The sequence below is a fragment of the Heloderma suspectum genome, chromosome 6 (genome assembly GCF_057233095.1).
Source record: "Heloderma suspectum isolate Gila_16-S chromosome 6, 16-S_ref, whole genome shotgun sequence".
Classification (NCBI taxonomy): domain Eukaryota; kingdom Metazoa; phylum Chordata; class Lepidosauria; order Squamata; family Helodermatidae; genus Heloderma; species Heloderma suspectum.
Window position 1 is genome coordinate 82057297 of NC_139463.1, and position 22297 is coordinate 82079593.

The following is a 22297-nucleotide window of genomic DNA, read 5'->3' on the forward strand; positions in this document are numbered from 1 at the left end:
GCAATGTACTGCCATTTAAATGTCCCACAATGCCTCTTCTGCTGTGGACATTGTGGGACATTTAAATAGCTGCTCCCAGTGATGGTCTGGGAGTTGCCATTTAAATTTTTCACAATGCCTCTGATGTAGCACTGCTTTGGGACACTATGGGGAAGTTAGTGGCTATTCCCATTGAGGATCAGGAAACTGTCATTTTCCCACAAATTTCCCACAATGCCCAGAGCAACACTACAGCAGAGGCATTGTAGGAAATTTAAATAATGGCTCAGTGCCCAGCACTGTTTGCAGCACTGCTGCTGCAACCATAGCCAGATAAAACCAGTGGCAATCACTGGCATAGGATGGGTCCCACCAGCAGACATTTTGCTATGGGTCTCCTGAAACCTGGAGTAAGCCAGGTCAAAATCAAGATCCTGCTTTGTTCCTGACTCTCCCTGCCTCACTCCAGTTCCTAGCTCTGCAGGATCTCCCTGCAAGGAGGGATGGCAGAGACTTCCGTCACGAATTCCAGTGAGGCTGGATTCTTTAGAATCCTGCCCCCCGGAATCCGTGGCAGAATGGCCTCCTGCCCCCCTCCTCCCCGTGGAATCTCCCTGGGATGACACTTATCTGGTGCGGATGCAGCGGCGGCGGTTCCGGCGGTGGCGGAGGTTGTGGTGGTGGCGCCAGCAGCTGGTATCCTGGCCGGCCACGGCCAGGGTGCTGCCACCGCCATTGCCATCCTTGCAGCCGTGATAGGCTACGTAAGAATTTACGTAGCCTATCATGGCTGGGCAAAAAAACACACAAAACCCCAACATATGCAAATGGCAGCAGCTACGGCGGCCGCCATTTGCGTTCCCTATTTTTCGCCAATTTATCTTACGTAAATATTTATGTAAGATAAAACGGTGAAAAAAAGGGGAACGCAAATAGCATAGTGGATGCTATTTGCTTTCCTTTATTTTTTGCCGTTCTAGCCTACATAAATATAAAGGAACACAAATAGCGTCCACTACGCTATTTGCGTTCCCCTTTTTTTTTGCCGATTTATCTTAATGTAAATACTTACGTAAGATACATAGGTGAAAAATAGGGAACACAAATGGTGGCCGTAGCCACCGCCATTTGCGTACGCTTTTTTTTTTTTTTACCCAGACGTTTTAGGCTATGTAAAAACTTACGTAACCTATCACGTGGGTGTAAAAAAAAAAAAAAACCCTGCAAATGGCGGTGGTGACAGCTTGTTGGAAGACCAGCCGCCGCTGCTGCCGCCACCACTGGAGCCGCCGCCGCCAGGAAGATCCGCCCCAGGTAAGTCTCCTCCAGGTAGATCCACGGGGGGTGGCGGGGGGGGGTGGCAGGCCGTTCCACCACAGATTTCGGTGGGCCGAATACACTGGCATTCATCCTCAAGATCCGTGGCGGAATTCTCTGCCATCCCTATCTGCAAGTGGGGGAGCCAGTAGTGACTCCTTTAGCATGGACAGATCATTATCTGATCAGTTTTGACCTTCAGGCCACCTGTAACCTCTGCAGGGGTGGGGGGGCAAATTTGATCCTTCGCCCCTGGAGACTGATGAATCCGGATGAATTTTTAAGGTCTCTTGGCAATTTTCCTGCAGGCTTAGTTGGCGGTCCTGCCAGTGTCCTGGTCACCGCTTAGAATGAGGAGATGACCTAGGCTATTGATATGATTGCTCCAAAACATCCTTGACCTAGTCATAGAATTGTGTCAGTTCCTTGGTATTCTGAGGAGCTGAGGGCAATGAAGTGTCAACAATTAGAGTGCAAATGGCAGAAGACTCAGAATGAATACGATTGAACACAGGAAAGAATCCACTTGCTATTAGGGATGTACGAAAGTGACTTACCTTTCGCGGATTATGTTGATGATGGGGGGGGAGGCGTTCCGTCCCTCCCCCCGGAATCCTGGCTGGGGAGGGAGGCGCTCTGTTCCTCCCCCCAGAATCCTCGAACGGCCGGCTGTGATCCACGGCAGCTACGTAAATCTTTACGTAGGCTAAAATGGCGAATCAAAAGGGGATGCAAATAGCGCCTGCTACGCTATTTGCGTTCCCCTTTATTTTCACCGTCATAGTCTACATAAATATTTACATTGATTAAGATGGCCAAAAAGAAGGAACGCAAATGGCGGCGGCCGTAGCCGCCGCCATTTGCATATGCGGATTTTTTTTTTACCTACCCAACCATGATAGGCTATGTAAAGATTTATGTAGCCTATCATGTCTTTTTTTTTCTTTTGTTTTAAACCTAGCCATGAAAGGCTATGTAAATCTTTACATAGCCTATCACGTCTTTTTTTTTTTTTACACAAACCTGCCTGGAAATGGCGGCGGCGGCAGCCGGTCAGAAGACTGGCCGCCACCGCCACCGGAGCTGCCGCCACCGGGAAGATCCGCCCCAGGTGAGTCTCGTTCCAGGGAGGATCTGTGGGGAGGCGGCGGGGGGGCAGGCCATTCCGCCACGGAGTTCAGGGGGCTGAATGCACTGGCATTCGGCCTCACTGAGATCCATGGCGGAATTCTCTTACATCCCTACTTGCAATCTTATTCTTTGGTGGTGATGGCGGCGAAGACATCCTACTTCTCCACCACCACTGCATCTGCTCAGTGTTGTCCAGCAGAGCTCTTTCATGTGTTAAATGACTCTTGGGTGTGGGCCTTGGAACACAAGAACTTGAACCTTCAAAGGCCCGCTGTGAACAATTTGCTAGACACTTTGCAGATAAAATCACTCGTATTCGTACTGACTTGGATGCCATTGTTATGACTGAGTCTGATATGGACGGGGCTGGTGCACCATCTAGTCATCTTATGGATACCTTTTGGCTTGTGCAACCTGAGGATGTGGACAAACTGCTTAGAGGACTGAGGCCTACTACTCACCCTTTAGAGCCTTGCCCATCCTGGCTTGTGAAATCTGCTAGAGCTGGCTTGGATATCTGGACCTCTGAGGTGATAAATGCTTCCTTGAGGGATGGTGAGGTCCCCACAGCTTTGAAAGAAGGTGTGGTGAGGCCCTTGCTGAAGAGACCAAATTTAGATCCTATGGTTCCAGGTAATTACTGCCCTGTGTCAAATTTACCATTCTTGGGCAAGGGGCTGGAGCATGTGGTGGCCTCACAACTCCAAGCCATTTTGGAAGAAACTGATTATTTATATCTGTTCCAGTCAGGTTTCAGGCCCGGTTGTGGAACGGAAACAGCCTTGGTTGACCTGGTTGATGACTTACACTGTGATGGGGGGAGTACAACCCTGTTAGTTCTTCTGGACCTCTCAGTGGCTTTTGATACCATCGACCATGGTATCTTTCTGGATCATTTGTCTGGATTGGGCTTGGGAGGCACAGCTTTAAAGTGGTTCTGGTCCTTTCTGGTGGTGAGGTCTCTGAAGGTGGTGCTGAGGGACTTTGGTTTCACCCCATGGCCATTAGCCTGTTGGGTGCTGCAAGGTTCTATCTTGTCCCCCATGCTTTTTAACATCTACATGAAACCACTGGGGGAAGTAATCAGGAGGTCTGGGCTGAAATGTCATCAGTGTGCAGCTGATACTCAGCTCTACCTCCGGTTTCCATCTGCACATCCCAGGGAGGCTGTGGAACTCTTCAGCCAGTGTCTGGAGGCTGTTTTGGGATGGATGGGGGTGAACAAGCTGAAACTTAATCCAGACAAGATGGATGTACTGTGCTTTGGGAAACCAGCTACTTTGGATGGAGGTTTACAACTGGTCTTAGATAGGGTTTCACTCCCCCCAAAAGACCAAGTGCACAGTCTGGGAGTCCTCCTGGACTCTGAACTAACCAGGGAAGCCCAGGTGTCTGCTGTGTCCAGGAGTGCTTTTTACAGGCTTAGGCTGGTACACCAACTGCGGCCCTATCTGGACAGGATGGACCTTGCCTCAGTTATCCATGCAGTAGTCATGTCCAGGCGGGACTACTATAATGCACTCTATGTGGGGCTGCCTTTGAAGATGGTTCAGAAACTCCAGTTCGTGCAGAATGCGGCCCCCCAAATATTGGTGGAGGTAAGGCGATTCAATCATATAACAGCCATACTGTGCCAGCTGCACTGGTTACTGGTGCATTTCTGAGCCCAATTCAAAATGCTGGTTTTGACCTTTAAAGCCTTAAATGGTTTGGGACCACATTACTTGAAGGATCTCCTTCACCCATATCAGCCTGCCCACACTTTAAGATAAGAAAGAGAGGCCCTTCTCATTTGCCCACTCATGAGAGCAGTCAGATGAATAACCACACGTGATAGGGCCTTCTCTGCAGTGGCCACACACCATTGGAAAAAGCTGCCATCAGAGGTCCACCATGCTCCGTCATTACAGACTTTTAAGAAGGCCTTGAAAACGTATTATTTTACCTTGGCCTTTTATTCATATGATTGCTATTGCTGCTGTTAACTGCTGTTAACATTGTTGTTGGTTTTATTGTTGGCTTTTGTTGTTGTTTTTTATTATTTTTATGTTTTTATCACTTTTAAATTTCAACTGTTTTAATGTAGTTTTATTGCTTTGAGCCACCTTGGGAGGGCTTCTGCCCTGAAAGGCGGCCAAGAAATATCTTTTGACCGGCTGCCGCCACCGCCATTCCAAGAAAAGTAAAAAAAAACCAAAGCCCCCGTGATAGGCTACGTGACGATTAACGTAGCCTATCACGGCTAGATTTGCAAAGTCAGCCGTGATAGGCTACGTAAACCGTCACGTAGCCTATCACAGGTGACTTAAAAAAAAAAAAAAGCGTGTACGGCTAATGGCGGCCCCCATAGGGAGCCGCCATTCGCGTTCCTTATTTGGTCGCTGTAGTCTACGTAAAGATTACGTAGACTACAGCGACCAAATAAGGAACGCGAATGGCGGCTCCCTATGGGGGCTGCCATTTGCGTATGCGCTTTTTTTTTTTTTTTTTAAGTCACCCGTGATAGGCTACGTGACGATTAACGTAGCCTATCACGGCTGACTTTGCAGATCTAGCCGTGATAGGCTACGTAAATCGTCACGTAGCCTATCACGGGGGCATTTTTTTTTAACTTTTTATTTCGCGGCTGGGCGAGTCGGGAAGCCTCCCCCCCGGCCTGAACTTCGGGGGGAGCAGTGAAGTGCCTCCCCCCCACCGCGAAGCAAGCTGTGAGACCAGGTAAGTGACTTTCGTACACTCCTAAAATAAAAACAATAAGTAAATTGTATGTCTTCTTCTTCTTGTCATCATTATGCAGAAACCAACTAAGGGCACAATCCTATGGATGTTTAAACGGAAAGGAGTCCTACAACTGTCATTTGTAGGACTTTTTTCTGTCCAAACATCAATAGGATTGCACACTAAGTGGCTTTAGACTTCTGTTCCCTCAACCGTCCACCTGCACACTTGCATACAATAGAGGCTTGTCGTAAAGATTGCTGGATTTAATTGGCATTTTTACAATTTGATTTACACACATACTTGGTGCAATATATATATATATATATATATACACACACACACACACACACACGCCACAAAAGTAAAGCAAAAACAAACTGGCATTTGTAAGTTGCATAAGTATCCACACACACACACACAAGTCAATACTTGGTAGAAGCACCTTTGACAGCAATTAGAGCTCTGAGTCTTTTGGAGTAAGTCTCTATCAGCTTTACACATCTGGATCCTGCAATTTCTGCCCATTCTTCTTGGCAAAATTGCTCAAGCTCTGCCAGGTTGGATGGGGATCGTTGACAAACAGCAATGTTTAAGTCTTGCCACAGATTCTCAATCAGACTGAGGTCTGGGCTTTGACTGAGCTATTCTAAGACATTCGGGTTCTTATTGTTTTAATCACTCCAGTGTAACTTTGGCTGTGTGTTTAAGGTCATTGTCCTGCTGGAAGGTGAACCTCTGCCCCAGTCCCAGGTCCCTTGCAGACTGCAACAGGTTTTCCTCTAGAATTGCCCTGTATTTGGCTCCATCCATCTTGCCCTCAATCCTGGCCAGTTCCCCAGTCCCTGCCAATGAAAAGCATCCCCACAACTTGATGCTGCCACCACTATGCGTCACTGTGGAGATGGTGTTCTCAGAGTGACGAGAACTGTTGACTTTCTGCCACATGTAGGGTTTTGTGATAAGGCCAAAAAGTTCAGTTTTAGTCTCATTGGACCAGATAACCTTTTCTCACATGTTTGCTGAGTCTCCCACATGCCATTTGGCAAAATCCAAATGAGATTTGATATCTGTGTGTGTGTTTTTCTCAGCAATAGCTTCCTTCTTGCCAGTCTTCCATAAAGTCCAGCTTTGTGTAGCATCTGAGTGAAAGTTGTCCCATGGACAGTTTCTCCCATCTCAGCTGTGGATCTCTCCAGTTCCTTCAGAGTTACCATTGGTCTCTTGATTGCTTTTCTGACTAATGCCTTCCTTACCTGGTCACTGAGTTTTGGTGGGCAGCTTTCTCTAGGCAGAGTCGTGGTTATTCCACATTCTTTCCATTTTGTAATAATGGATTTAATGGTGCTCCACGGGATGTTCATAGTTTGGGATACTTTTTTTTTATAACCCAATCTTGATGGATGCTTCTCCAGAACTTTATCCTGGACTTGTTTTGATAGCTCTTTGGTCTTCATGATGCTGTTTGTTTAGATATCCTCTCCAACAAAATCTGGGACCTTCCAGAAATAGGTGTATTTAATCTAAGATCATGTGACACTTGAATTGGATTCCATTCCACTAATTATGTGACTTCTGAAGGTAGTTGGTTGCATCAGAGCTTATTTAGGGATGTCACAGGAAAGGGGTAGACCAAAGATGGAGATGCATTATTCTGATCTGCTCTGATTGGAGAAAACAATGGATTCCATATTTCCAGACATGTAAAAAAAAAAAAAAAGGTTTATCTTGGGAGGTGTTGGGTATAGCACTGCCATCCTTACAAAAACAAAAAAAGAACCCAACAAAGCAAAGCAAACTTTATGATTAATTAAAGGAAAAAGTGAGGTAAGAAGAATGCCCTTGATACCATTCCTAGACCAACCAGAACTTTAATTGTTCTTTCAGGGTCAACAGTGAAGTCATTGCTATAATATGCTGTGGGAATTGTTCTCCCAACAGCCACCAATATATTGCTGTATAAATCCATCTTGATATTCTCTCAGCCATATTACACTCTATATTACACAGTAGAGATTGTGGGTTTGATTTAATGGTTTTGGTATGTTGTGTGAGCCACCATGGGTGGGCTTGCATTGAAAAGCACCCTACAGATGTTGAAGTAAATTCTAAAATACAAATATGCACCCACAATTCATCATCCATCTGTACATGGTGCTATAACATCAGCTGTATTATCATACAGTAACTGAATTTGCCTATTTAGTGACAGATTTATCTTTTCAGTGTTGTAGTTCCTGTTAGTTTTCCATCTTCACAGAAACGACCACAGCAATGGAAAAGCAGTACTTTGATGACATGTGAGTTAATATGTTCTCTTTTCATCCATTCACTGCAAGTTCTTATGTGGGGAAAGAGAAGAAAATGCAGCTGGTTTATGTGACATCATTTCATCTTTATCATTTTTCATCTTAAAACATGAAGATGAATAACCTAGAAATGTGATGAGGGTGTCCAGGTCTTGCTTACTTCAGTATATTTCTTCTGTTTAGCTAAATGACTTTTCAACCTGACTAGATGCTTAAATTTACACTCTGTTGTCCAAACACCATCCCTCCCACAATGACTATTAGCGCATCAAGATAATATCCACCTGTAATTTGCCCACATTTCCCTACACATTCTTCAATCCCATCCCACCACCACAAATGAAAACCTGTTAAAGGGGGGGGGGGATGCAATAGTTGTCTTTTAGCAGTGCTGATAGCCATCCATCTGGAAGAACAGCATCGTGTGCCAATCAACTACATTTACTTTCAGTTACGGAAGAGATTCTTCTAGGACTTTCATTCTTTTCGCATTTTGACCAAATGGTCTCTCCATTAATGTCAAATGTATTTCAAAATATTAGTCAGGCCTGATGGAAAGAAAATGTGCTACAGACCTTGATTAGCATAATTAACATGTTCTGTCTCAGATTCTTCCCCTGCTCTCCAAATTGGGAATGTGTGAAACTTTCATGAACATGTTGCTTTTCTTTATCAAAATGTTTTTGTTTGTTTTGTTTTGTTGCCCTTGAAATTCCTCCGCTATTTTTCAAGAGAAGGAACTTCCAAATGTGTTTTAAATTTCACATGAGGCAAAATCCAGTGACAATCTGCTTATAACTCCTGCCCGCCCAATGAAAAATCTGTGAGTCTCACTTAAATTTGTGTTGCTTCACTCAGGATTCCTCAAGTGTTTTGTCTGAAGGGCAAGCGCTGTTCTATATGTTCTCAGATCATGTATCTTGGACAACTAAGACTGCAGTCATATACACAGTTTCCTGGGAGTAAGTCCCGTTAAGGACTGAATTATGTATGTGTAACCCACCCCTTTCAGGATTGCAGTTTTAAGTGTGCAAAATGTATCTCGGCTGATGTAGACAGCATTTTCCCTTCCATGACTAAAGGGCTAAGCAAGGAGTGTGAATTTATTGTATTGCACTGGGTTGAAAGTTGAGAGCTCTGGGTAAAAACAGTGAACAACCAGCACTGATTGGCCAGGTTTCCCCGACAATGGGTAACTGGGAGTGTATGACTGAGAAGGAAGAAGAGAAGAAAAGCCTGCCTTCTGGGTGTGAGGAAAGGAAAAGGCGTCTGGGTCTGGTGGAGGTTTTCTTTTTTGTGGCCTTGGCTTGTCACTGCAGCCTCTTTACTGTTTTGAATCCCAGCTGAGTTCTGCTGCTGGCCCAGGCAGTCTGTTTGGCAACCAGGATACACAAAAGAGAGCCCCGCTGAAGGGTCTAAAGGAAGGATTTGTGTCCTGAGGAGAAAGTCTGACTACTGAAGTTTCAGCTGGGTTTGACTCAGCCAGCCAGCTTCCCCATCTGAGGGAGCTGTGAGTTTGGACACAAATTAGATAAGGGATTTCACAGAGACTGTGAATCCTCTCATGATTTCCCAGTCACACGGGTTTTCGTCTTCACAGGACTAAAGCAAGGGGATAGTACAGCAACAGTGTTCATTGAGTAAATTCATATGTATAAGTTACCTAATATGCGTGTCTGCCTAGTTTCCTGTTTGGGATCCTCTCTCTCTCTCTCACACACACACACACACACACACACACACACCTCGCAATCTAGGTTATCCCTCTTCCAGACCCTTTCTTAGTTGTGGTTATTTTTGACAGAAAATCTTTCCACTGTCAGCCTATGTTATTTAACTATCAGAGGGGTTGGCAATAACTGATGGGGGGGGGGAGTTTCAGGTGATGGTTGCAGAGAACAGAAGTGGGCTGTGTTAAGGTCCCCTGGCCAAGAAAAAAGAAATGCCCATGGGTTACATGTGCAATGCAGAAGTGATCCAGTTCCAGTAAGAAAATAACCCTAATTAATACCTCCTGACTCCATCACAAACCAACTCCAAAAAAGTAATAATAAATCTTCAGCTGAAAAAAATCTTCAGAAGGAACTGAACTGAGGTGTTGTTGTTTTTAATGTGAAAAATATACACATTAGAGAGAATGCTAGTATCCAAGTTGACTTTTCCTTCTTCTTTGTCTCCTTCTTAAAAATGATTTCATGCCTCGTATGACCCCAATGTAGTGCCACTGTGTCACACATTTGTTCTCGTTATTAGCACCTGAAAAATCTATGTGCATATTTGAAAATGGAACACATCCCAGCATTTTGTCTTAGTCTTTAGAATGAATCACTGAAATATATTGTGGTTTATGAAAATATTAACTTTTTAATGGCTAAATGTGACAATGATGGTCATAGTTGATGTAAATGAAACCTAAAATGCTTGTATTTTAATACAGTTGCTCCAATATAACATTTATAAAGGTAGGTAGGAAGGAAGGATTAAAGTTGATTTTTATGAAAATAACACATTAGCATCAGTATAATTTATTTATTTATTGCATTTATATCCTGCCTTTTTTCCTCTTTCAAGGAACCCAAGGCAGCTTACATTATCCTCCTCCTCCTCTCCATTTTATCCTCACAACAACAACCCTGTGAGGTAGGTTGGGCTAAGGGTCTGTGACTGGCCCAAAGTCACCCAGTGAGCTGCCATGGCCGAGTGGGGACTAGAACCTGGATCTCCTGGCTCCCAGTCCAACACTCTCACCATTACACCACACTGGCTCTGTGGTGACAATAATGTGTTGTTTTTCATCATAGCTATGTGTTAATGTTAAGGTTTTAGATAAGTTGTCATGGATATTATTTTGAATCCTTGAATCCACAGATCATGTGGCAAAGTTGCAATAAGGAACAAGAGCTGTGTGACCACATTCATGATGATGGGCCTCTCTGAGAATCCGAAGCTGCAGACAATGCTCTTCATCATTTTCCTTAGCATTTATACCATTGCCTTGATTGGAAACCTAGCAATCATTGCTGCCATCCTTTCATATCCGAAACTTCACACACCCATGTACTTCTTCCTCTTCCATTTGGCTGTAGTGGACATTGTGTGCACCTCCACCATCATTCCTAAGATGCTGGGGAACATAGCAACATTCAGCAAAGGCATTTCCTACTCTGGCTGCATATTTCAGCTCTATTCCTTCACATGGTGCTTGGGAGCAGAGATGGTGCTCTTCACCATCATGGCTTATGATCGCTATGTAGCTATATGCCAGCCTTTGCATTACGCCATCATGATGAGCAAGAAGGTATGTGTGGCTCTCTCCACAGTAGTGGTCCTTATAGCCATTACTAACTCATGGGTTCACACTGGCCTGATTATGGGACTCATCTTTTGTGGGCCAAATGGTATCAATCACTTCTTCTGTGAGATCCCTCCACTTCTGGCTCTTTCCTGCAGCCCGGTAAGAATCAATGAGATCTGGGTCTTTGTAGCAGACATCTTCTTAGCTATGGGAAACTTCTTGCTAACATGCTTATCTTACTGCTTCATTGTTAGGGCAATCCTTAAAATCAAGACCTCTGAAGGAAAGAAAAAGGCCTTCTCTACCTGCTCATCACACCTTATTGTTGTGTCCTTATATTACTCCACAGTTATCTATACTTACATACGTCCAGCTTCCAGCTACTCCTTTGAGCGAGACAAAGTAGTTGCTGCCCTATACACACTGGTTACACCAACTCTGAATCCTATAGTCTACAGTCTGAGAAATAAGGATGTCAAGGCTGCTCTCAGAAAAGTCTTCCTCATCACATGAATTAGATAAACAGATTTCTCCATTTTCCTTAAAAATGAAATGCAGGATTGTGTTCTGTGCTCTAGCTCTTTGTCTTCGTTGCTGTTTTCCCCAGGATGGAACAAAATTCTTTCATATGAGAATGTGTGTGAGTTCATATATACATTTATCAGTTGATTTCTCAACACTTGATGACTTGTAACTGAAGGATTGCATGAACTCCACTCACAAGCACTGTCTTTGATGTGATATGAAATATGAACATTCTATCTGGAGGATTTGATGATCTGCAATCATCAAAGGATGAACTTCCATCCTTCCTCCTTCTGAGTCCTCTGATGCATGTGTGAATCAGTCTTCTGCAATTCTGAGCATATTGTTTAAGCTTTCTCCATTCCCAGTAGTAGTTTCAATGAAGAAGATGAAATGATTAAATGTCTTTACTTATTGGTGCTTCTATAGACCAAAATCAAACAAATTAGTATAAAGGAATAACCTGTGGGGAGGTGGCAGCATACTTAGAAGCCCTTGAGAAAGGCAGTTGTCACACCGGGCCCTAGTCATTACAGATTCCACTTAAGAATCACAGGAACCATGACTTTTGGGATCCTGACCAAAGTCGACCACAAGTTAACAGGGGTTTTAACAATGGGGATCTGAAAACATACTTTAGAACACTGTGAAGAAGTTCAGAGGGAGGAAGGAGGAAGCCACCCCCAGGCTATTATTGAGAGTGGTGGTTATGAATGGGAGTGAATGAGTCTTGTACACCCATTACTCATCTAAGTCTGCACTTCTTATTCTGCCACCAAGAACATATAGGTTCTCTCTTGAGCAGCTTGTCTTAGTTACAACATTCATATAGACAGGCCTTTATTAGAGGAGGTTTATGAACAAATCCCTTCATTAATTTAAGAGTCACTTTCAAACAATGTGAAAGCGTTACCATGTGAAAGAATTTATTTGCAGTAATTGGGTCAGTCAATTCTGTCAACCTCCTGGCTGCCACTACCATTTCCTATGTCACCCCCAGTAGTACTATCAAATCCTTCCTTGTCATTCCAGTTCATATTTCATTGTTACAAAGGTATTCCTCTCTAAAACTATCCATACAATTTACCACAGTCTTTTTAATGTATGTCTTAATACATGAAATGCTAAATCGATGCCTAGCTATGACAAGGGAGCGGATGACAGCTAATAAACGGAAGCTCAATGCAGCAGACAAGACTGAAATGCTGTTAGTTTGTGGTTCTTCTGACCAGATGGAGAGTGTTCAAACTGTTCTGGGTGGGCTTGTAATCCCATTGAAGGAACAGGTAGGGATGTACAAAAGTCACCTTTTTGAAGGGTGACATTTGCGGTGGGGGGGAGGCACTCTGTCCCTCCCCCCAAAATTCTCCCTGGCCAGCTCCGCTCCGCAGAAACTCCATGGAGCTGCCGGTCAGGGCTCGCCGCAGCCAGACATCCAGACACTGGGCTGCACAGGGACGCAATTGGCAGCTGCCGTAGCCACCGCCATTTGCGTCCCTGTATTTTGCTGTGATAGGCTACGTATATATTTACATAGTCTATCATGGCAAAAAAAAAAAAAAAAGGAATGCAAATGGCGGCTATGGTGGCCGCCATTTGCGTTCCTGTTTTTTCCCTTGATAGGCTACATAAATATTTACGTAGCCTATTATGGAAAAAGTAGGGGTGGACGAAAGTCACTTACCTGTCCTCGAAGGACGTTCGCGGTTGGGGGGAGGCGCTTTGCTGGTCCCCCCGCGAAGTTCAGGCCGGGGGGGAGGCTTCCCGCCTCGGCCCGGCCAAAATTCAGGCCGGGGAGGAGGCTTCCCGCCTCACCCGGCCGCGAACGCGAAAGTTAAAAAAAAAAAAAAACGCCCCCTGATAGGCTACGTGACGATTCATGTAGCCTATCATGGCTAGATCTGCAAAGTCAGCCGTGATAGGCTATGTCAATCATCACGTAGCCTATCACGGGTGACTTAAAAAAAAAAAAAAAGTGCGTACGCAAATGGCGGCCCCCATAGAGAGCCGCCATTCACGTTCCTTATTTAGTCGCTGTAGTCTACGTAAATGTTTACGTAGACTACGGCGAAAATAAGGGCAATGCAAATAGCTTTTTTTTTTTTTTTTCAAGGTCACCCGTGATAGGCTACGTGACAATTCACGTAGCCTATCACGGCTGACTTTGCAAATCTAGCCGTGATAGGCTACGTGAATCGTCACGTAGCCTATCACGGGTGACTTAAAAAAAAAAAAAAGTGCGTACGCAAATGGCGGCCCCCATAGGGAGCCGCCATTCACGTTCCTTATTTAGTCGCTGTAGTCTACGTAAATGTTTACGTAGACTACGGCGAAAATAAGGGCAATGCAAATAGCAAATTTGCTACAGCGACCAAATAAGGAACGGGAATGGCGGCTCCCTATGGGGGCCACCATTATCCGTACACACTTTTTTTTTTTTTAAGTCACCCGTGATAGGCTACGTGATGATTGACGTAGCCTATCACGGCTGACTTTGCAAATCTAGCCGTGATAGGCTACGTGAATCGTCACGTAGCCTATCAGGGGGCGGGTTTTTTTTTTCTCCTTTCATTGCAATGGTGGCGGCGGCAGCCGGTCGAAAGACCGGCTGCCACTCCCACCCCGCTCAAACACCCGCCAAACCGCCGGCCGGACCCGCCGCCGGGAGGGACATTTGGCGAAGGTAAGTCCTGTCCCAGGGGGGGTGCGGGGGAAGGGGGGGTGAGGAGGATTTCTCCCCGAAACTTGTTCGGGGGGCCGAACACATTGGCACTTGGGCCCCCGAAGTTTCGGGGAGAAATTCTCCGCCAACCCTAGGCAAAAGGCAGGGGTGCAAATGGCGGCCACAACACCATTTGCGCCCGTCTTTTGCCATGAAAGGTGACATAAATATTTACATAGCCTATGATGGCAAAAAAAGGGAACCCAAATGGCAGAAGCTATGGCAGCTGCCATTTGCGTTCCCTTTTTTTTTTTTGCCGTGACAGGCTACATAAATATTTACGGAGCCTATCACGGCCTCTGCAGGGACGCAAATGGCATCCCTGCATTACCCGTGATAGGCTACGTAAGTACGGACATAGCCTATCACGGCCATAATGAAGAAGCGAATGGTGGCCACAGACGCGGCCGCCATTCGCAAAGCAGTGCGAACAGCACCGGGTAAGTGTCCCGTTTCGCACACCTTTCGCAGGATGGGGGGGGCGGGGGGCTTCCTTCCACCATGGATTTCGGGGGGCCAAATGCACTGGCATTCGGCCTCACTGAGATCTGTGGCAGAATTCTCTGACATCCCTTGGAACAGGTTCATAGCATTGGGATTCTTTGTTACTGAGAACAGCGGCACAGAGTACTTTCTACCAGCTTCAGCTGGTGGCCCAGCTACATCCTATCTGGATATGGATAACCTGTGGTTTCAGTAATGTAATCTATGCTCTGATAATTTCCAAATAAGATTACTGCAATGCTCTCTATGTCAGGCTGCCCTCGAAGAACGTTTGGAAGCAGCATCTTATGCAAAATACAGCAGCCAAATTAATAACTGGGACAAGAAGATCTGAGCATGTAACGACTGTTCTGGCCCACTTGAATTGGCTGCTTGTATGTTTCTGAGCCTGATTCAAGGTGCAGATTTTAATTTTGGGACGTTGAGGCGTCCAAGACGGGTGGAGTCTGGCAGACTCCCCCCGTTTCAGGCTCCCAGATTCCAGTCTGTGCCCTGTTCGGCAAGGTAAGTGGATGAGTCACCAGGCAGTCTGTGGGCACCAAGCAAGCAATGTGCAGCTTCCCGACCTCTCAGCAAGCTGCCATTTTGCATAGCAATGGTGGCTCATTGTTTTACATAAAAGGCCTTTTACACAAATGGTGGCCATAAAGCAGCCATTTACACAAGATTACAGGTGTGAATGGTCCACTGACGCATATGAACTTGTGTAAATGGTTGCTTTATGGCTGCTATTTGCATAAAAGGCCTTTCATGTAAAACGAAGAGCCACCATTTTTACACAAAATGGTGGCTCACTGAGAGATTGAGTGGCTGTGTGCCACTCACCCCTGGACTGCCTGGTGGCTCATCCAGGGTGCCAAACAGGGGTGGGTAAGTGGTGGCAGTCTGGCACATGGAGCAGGGTGGTTCATCCATCCCTATTTAATCTATAAATAAAGCCTTATATAGGGGTGTATGAAATACTCACCCCGTTCTGGGTGGGGTCTTCCACTGGGGGGGATCCATCCCTCCCCCTGGAATCCTTTGTGGCTGGCTCTGCTCTGCGGCAAGGCCGCGGAGCCACCAGCCAGGCCCATCCACAGCCGGACTTCTGTCCACTGCTGGGCTGCGTACGGCCCCAAATGGCAGCTGGCATAGCAGCCGCCATTTGCATCCCTGCAGTTAGCCATGATAGGCTATATATATATTTACATAGCCAATCACGGCAAAGAGCAGGGATGCAAATGGCAGCCGCTACGCCATTTGCATCCCTGCTCTTTTCGTGATAGGCTACGACATTAGGGATGTCAGAGAATTCCGCCACAGATCTCGGTGAGGCCGAATGCCAGTGCATTCGGCCCCCCGAAATCTGTGGCGGAATGGCCTGCCTCCCCGCCGCCCCCCCACGGATCCCTCCCGGGACGAGACTTACCTGGGGCTGATGTTCTGGGCGGTGGCGGCTTTGGCAGTGGCGGCGGCGGCAGCTGGTCATCTGACCGGCTGCCACTGCTGCCATTTGCAGTCTTGTCATTTTTTCTTTCTTTTTTTTACAGAGACATGATAGGCTACGTAAGTTTTTATGCAGCCTATCATGTCTCTGTAAAAAAAAAAAAAAATGAAGAAAAATAAGGAACGCAAATGGTGGCAGCCGTAGCCACCGCCATTTGCGTACGCTTTTTTTTTTTACCCAGACAGGATAGGCTACCTAAGTTTTTACTTAGCCTGAAACGTCTGGGTAAAAACAAAAACAAAACGCGTACGCAAATGGCGGCAGCTACGGCCGCTGCCATTTGCGTTCCTTATTTTTCTTCGTCTTAGTCTATGTAAATATTTATGTAGACTAAGACAAAGAAATATAAGGAACGCAAATGGCGGCGGCCGTAACCACCGCCATTTGCGTACATGTTTTTTTTTTCTTTACCCAGAGCCCTCTGCAGCGGGAAATCAGCTGAAGATTTATTATTATACATAACCTATCACAAGTAACCACTCAGGGACGCAAATGGCGTAGCAGCCACCATTTGCATCCCTGCTCTTTTTGTGTTAGGATATGTATATATTTATGTAGCCTTTCACCGAAAAGAGTAGCAACACAAATGGCGGCCGCTACGTCATTTGCGTCCCTGCTCTTTTCAATGATAGGCTACGTAAATATTTATGCAGCCTATCACCAAAAAGAGCAGGGACGCAAATGGCAGCCACTATGCCCTCTGCCATTTGCATCTGTAGTCAGGGCAGCGGATGGACGGAAGCAGGGGATGGACCCGGGCTGGCCAGCAGCAGGTAGGGTCCATCCGGGGAGAATTTCGGGGGGTGGGGGGGTTAGTCCGTTTTGTCCCAGACTCAAGGGGGCCAGATTCCAAAGAATCCGGCTTCACTGGAGTCCGTGGTGGATTTCTCCGCCATCCCTAGCCTTATATGGCTCAGGACCACAGTACCTGACCGAGCACATCTCCTGACCTGAACCTACCCAGACGCTAAAATGAACATCTGAGCCTTTCCTCCAAGTGCCACCTCCAAGGGAGACAGGGAACGTAGCAACAAGGGAGAGGACCTTCTCAGTTGTTCAGGCACCAACATTGTCACCCTTTTGGCACCAGATTAAGACTGTCCTCTACTCCCAATCCATTTAATGGCATATGATGGGGCATTTATGTCAGCTATCTGTAAAAGGTCTAGTATTTTACTGAAATTGTTTTCAGTTGTTGAAATTGTTTTAAATTTTGTATATTTAAATTGTATGCTGAATTTTATTATCTTGTATCTGTGGTTTGTGATTTTGTGAACTGCCCAGAGAGCTTTGGCTATCGTGAGGTATAGAAATTAAATAAATAAATCTAAATAAATAAAAGGCAGCATATGCTAGTATGTCCTCAATGGACTAAAAAACGCTACATCAGATTGTTATGAAACTTTTAGGATTTGTTGTACCTCTATCTGGGATCGTTTTAGGGATAGTGAAAATTTCGTACACCACCTTGAAATAAAATGGTGCCCAATCAGTGTGTTGATGATTTACTGCTTCAATGGAAGTGTTTGTTTGTATGTCCTCCAAGATCATGAAACATAGACACCTAAAACTCCAAGACCGTGAAACCCAGACACCTGAAACATTGCATGCAGACTAAGTGGACCATATGGGCATACACCTCACAGTTATTCTTTAAAAAAAGCAAACAGAAAACATTAATTACAATTAATTTAAATATGTCAGTGTGGTTGAATCCTCCTGTACCATATTCAGTCGCTACATGGCAGACCTTCTTCATGATGAGATAGTTTTGCTGTTCATAGAGTTTTGAGCTAGGAGGAAGGAGTCTGAGGAAAAGAGTTATATGGCTGCCCCCTCCCCTCATTTGCTGGGCAGCACCACCCCCAGGGAATGAAGTAGACAGACCCCTCCCTCAAGGGTCTATGGGGGTCACCATGACAGGGGCTGTGCCTAGGGGCCAGAGTGGGCATAATGTGTCCAACTCTGGCAGCTGTGTAAGTTTGTTTGAAGGCTTCACTGTATCAAACTAAGAGCTGTCCCAGCCCATGAAAAGCCAGCTCCATGGGCTGGTAAATAGATAAATAATAATCAATTGATTACTGAATAATTACTATACAAAAAGAAGAGAATTGCATTAACATTTGCTATCTTTAGAGTTCAGTCTGTCTCCCAGTCTCTATAGAGATAAACATGGGGTTATTTCTAGGGGTGTTCAAAACTAGGAATGGCAGAGAATTCCGCCACAGATCACAGTGAGGACGAATGCCAGTGCATTCGGCCCCCCGAAATCTGTGGCGGAACGGCCTGACCAGATCTTCTGCCACTGCCGCCATTTGCATTTTTATTTTTACAGAGACGTGATAGGCTATGTAAGTTTTTACGTAGCCTAAAACATCCAGGTAAAAAAAAAAAAAAGGCGTACGCAAATGGCGGCGCCTACGGCCGCCGCCATTTTCATTCCTTAGTTTAGGCCGTCTTAGTCTATGTAAATATTTACGTAGACTAAGACGGCGCAAAAAAGGGGAATGCAAATAGTGTCAGCTACGCTATTTGCTTTCCCCTTATTTTCGCAGTCTTAGTCTATGTAAGTATTTATGTAGACTAAGATGGCCCAAACTAAGGAACACAAATGGCGGCAGCCATAGCCGCCGCCATTTGTGTACACGGTTTTTTTTTCTTCCCCCAGAGCCCTCCGCGGCCGGAAATCCGGCTGTGGACGGCTGTGGCCTGGCTGGGCCTGGCCGGCTGCTCCGCAGAGCTGCTGCAGAGCACAGCCAGCCACGGAAGATTCCAGGGGGGAGGAACGGTGCGCCTCCCCTCCCGTTGAGGATTCTAGTGGGAGTAGGAGTGAACGAAAGTCACTTACCTGGTCTCGCAGCTTGCTTCGCAGTGGGAGGGAGGCGCTTCGCTGCTCCCCCCGAAGTTCAGGCTGGGGGGGAGGCTTCCTGCCTCGCCCAGCCAAAATTCAGGCCAGGAGGGAGGCTTCCCACCTCGCCCGGCCGAAATTCAGGCCGGGGAGGAGGCGCGTCGCCTCGCCCGGCCGCGAAATAAAAAGTAAAAAAAAAAATGCCTCCGTGATAGGCTACACGACGATTTACGTAGCCTATCACGGCTAGATCTGCAAAGTCAGCCGTGATAGGCTATGTTAATCATCACGTAGCCTATCACGGGTGACTTAAAAAAAAAAAAGTGCGTACGCAAATGGAGGCCCCCATAGGGAGCCGCCATTCGCGTTCCTTATTTGGTCGCTGTAGTCTACGTAAATCTTTACGTAGACTACTGCGAAAATAAGGGCAACACAAATAGCTATTATTTGCTATTAGCCGTACGCGCTTTTTTTTTTTTTAAGTCACCCGTGATTTACGTAGCCTAAAGCCTGACATTGCAAAGTCAGCCCAAAGGCTGACTTTGCAAATCTAGCCGTGATAGGCTACGTTAATCATCACGTAGCCTATCACGGGTTTTTTTTTTTTTACTTTTCTTGGAATGGCCCGCCCCTGTCGAAGCCCTGCTGAACCGCCGCTGCGACCCGCCACCGGGAGCGACATTTGGGAAAGGTAAGTCCCATCCTGGGGGGGGGGGGCGGGGGGGAGAATTTCTCCCCGAAACTACTTCAGGGGGCCGAATACGTTGGCACTCGGCCCCCCGAAGTTTTGGAGAGAAATTCTCCCCCATCCCTAGGTGGGAGGGACGGAACGCCTCCCCCTCCACCATAAACATAATCTGCAAAAGGTAAGTGACTTTTGTACATCCCTATAACAAAACCCTGCTTACCTGGCTCTGCCGGGCTCCGCAGGTGGGGGGTGGTGCTCCGTCCCTCCTGCCGGAATCCACCCTGGGGGGGAGGTGCTCCGTGCCTCCCCCCCAGAATTCTGGCCAGCCGGCTTCACTCCGCGGCCAAGCCACAGAGCCGCTGGCCTGCTCCACCCGCCCACAGCCAGACATCCGGCTGCTGGGCAGCCCTGCAGGGACGCAAATGGTGTCTGTCATAGCCGCTGTCATTTGCATCCCTGCAGTGAGCCACGATAGGCTACATAAATATTTGCATAGCCTATCACAGCAGGGGGAAAAAAACCCCAGCGTACGGTAATGTTTGTAGTTGCAACCATTTGCGTACGCTGGGGTATTTTCCCCCCTGCCCTGATAGGCTATGTAAATATTTACGTAGCCAATCACGGCAGGGGGGAAAAAAACCCATTGTACTCAAATGGCGGTATCCGCCACCATTTGCATATGCTGGGGTCCCTCCCCCGCCATGACAGGCTACACAAATGCTTACATAGCCTATCATGGCCTCCGCAGGGACGCAAATGGCAAACGGGCAGGATGGCCGCCATTCGCACAGCAGCGCGAATGGGAGCAGGTATGTGCTCTGTTTTGCGCACCTTTCATGGGGTGGGGGCGACGGGCACTTTGTCCCGCATGCCTTTCATGGGTTGGGGGGGCAGGGGCTTCGTTCCGCGATGGTTTTCGGGGGGCCGAACACACTGGCATTCAGCTTCACTGAGATCCGTTGCGGAATTCTCTGACATCCCTAGTTATTTCAAATCTAAATTTTGAAATAACAGTGTGGCCTGTTGGTACTGGAGATTTGGCTGACACTGGGAGGGTGTTTTTCCCAGTGCTTGAAGAGTATGTTTGTACACTGCACACTGATTCCACAGGGATCACAGATAGAGTACAATGGTCCAGGGACTGACCTGCGGAGGTTGCTGTGCAGCTGAAGAAACGTGGCTGAGCCAGCAGCTGGAGCAATGCTCCTGCTGCTGACACAGACATAGACAGAGACACAGAATTATGGTCAAGGCAGTTTCACCAAACACAGTGCCTTCCCCATTGGGTTAAGATGCCATATGGGCAAAGCATCTGTAGCTGAACCAGTGCAGGAGGGATCCTCCAGCCACCAACTCAGTCAGGGAGGCTTTTCTAGGAATGACGGAGAATTCCGCCACAGATTTCAGTGAGGCCGAATGCACTGGCACTCAGCCCCCCGAAATCCATGGCAGATGGCCCACCCCCCGCCCACCCCGCGGATTCCCCCTGGGACGAGGCTTACCTGGGGTGGATGTTCTGGATGGTGGAGGATCTGGCGGCAGGTCTGGCAGCGGTGGCGGCGGCTGGTCTTTCGACCAGCTGCCGTGGCCGCCATTGTCGTTCTGGTGTTTGCCGTGATAGGCTATATAAGTATTTACGTAGCCTATCACGGCAAGCCAATAATAATAATTTTAAAATGGCTTACGCAAATGGCGGCGGCTGCGGCGGCCGCCATTTGCATTCCCTTTTTTTCGCTATTGTAGCCCACGTAAATATTTACGTAGGCTATTACGGCGAAAAATAGAGGAATGCAAATAGCGTAGTAGGCACTATTTGTGTTCCTTTATTTTTTGCCATTCTAGCCTACGTAAATATTTAAATAGGCTAGAACGGCGAAAAATAGGGAACGCAAATGGCGGCCACCATAGCCATTGCCATTTGCATACGCTGGTTTTTTTTTGGGGGGGTTAGCCATGATAGGCTACATAAATAATTACGTAGCCTATCATGGCTAACGCAGGGACGCAAATGGCGGCAGCTGCGGCGGCCGCCATTTGCATCCGCACCAGCCCATCCGTGGCTGGAAATTCTGCTTCGGGCAGTCCTGGCCAGCTGCGGAGTGGAGCTGGCCGGGCAGGATTCTGGGGGGGAGGACTGGATTGCCTCCCCCCCGTCGAGGATTCCGGAGGGAGGGACGGAGTGCCTCCCCCCCACTGTGAATCAATCCACGAAAAGGTAAGTGAGTTTCGTACATCCCTAGGCTTTTCTGCATGGTGGCATCCCACAATGGAGAAAGTTGGCATGCAGTGAAACAGGGTCCCAGCTGAGCCACCAGCTGGAGTACTCCACCCCCCATTTGCTCATCTGGACCCTGCTCATCTGAACCCTATTGGGGGAGGACAGTGGCAATGAAGCTGGGTCCTGGAGGATGCACCAGGTGAATGACCTCGTGCATGTCAGCCAGGAACGAAACGGGCATGACCCTACCACCTGATATCATTTGGCCCACAGAGGGCTGGGTGTGGGTAATCTTTCCCTCCATATTCCAAATTAGTTCTCTTGATCTAATCATTAAGCCACAGAAATTCATAACTGGCAGCCAAAGTAAAATGTAAAATAAAAAAAGGCTTGGAATTATCTACGTGCATTGCAATGCAGTCATTGGACTTGGACTGGGGAGAACAGGGTTCAAAAACGCACTTGATCATGAAGCTAACTGGCTGATCTTGGACCAGAAACCAATTCTCAGCCTAACCTACTTACCTCACAGGGTTTTTTTTGTGATATTAAAA

General features: G+C 46.8%; 1 protein-coding gene across 1 annotated transcript; it reads left to right on the forward strand.

Annotated features, from left to right (window-relative positions):
- Positions 1-8642: 8642 nt before the first annotated feature.
- Positions 8643-11262, forward strand: OR13G1 (olfactory receptor family 13 subfamily G member 1). Its single transcript, XM_084807485.1, has 2 exons — positions 8643-8701; positions 10323-11262. Exons 1-2 carry the CDS (start codon positions 8643-8645, stop codon positions 11260-11262), a joined length of 999 nt encoding a protein of 332 aa, XP_084663611.1.
- The last annotated feature ends 11035 nt before the right edge of the window (positions 11263-22297 follow it).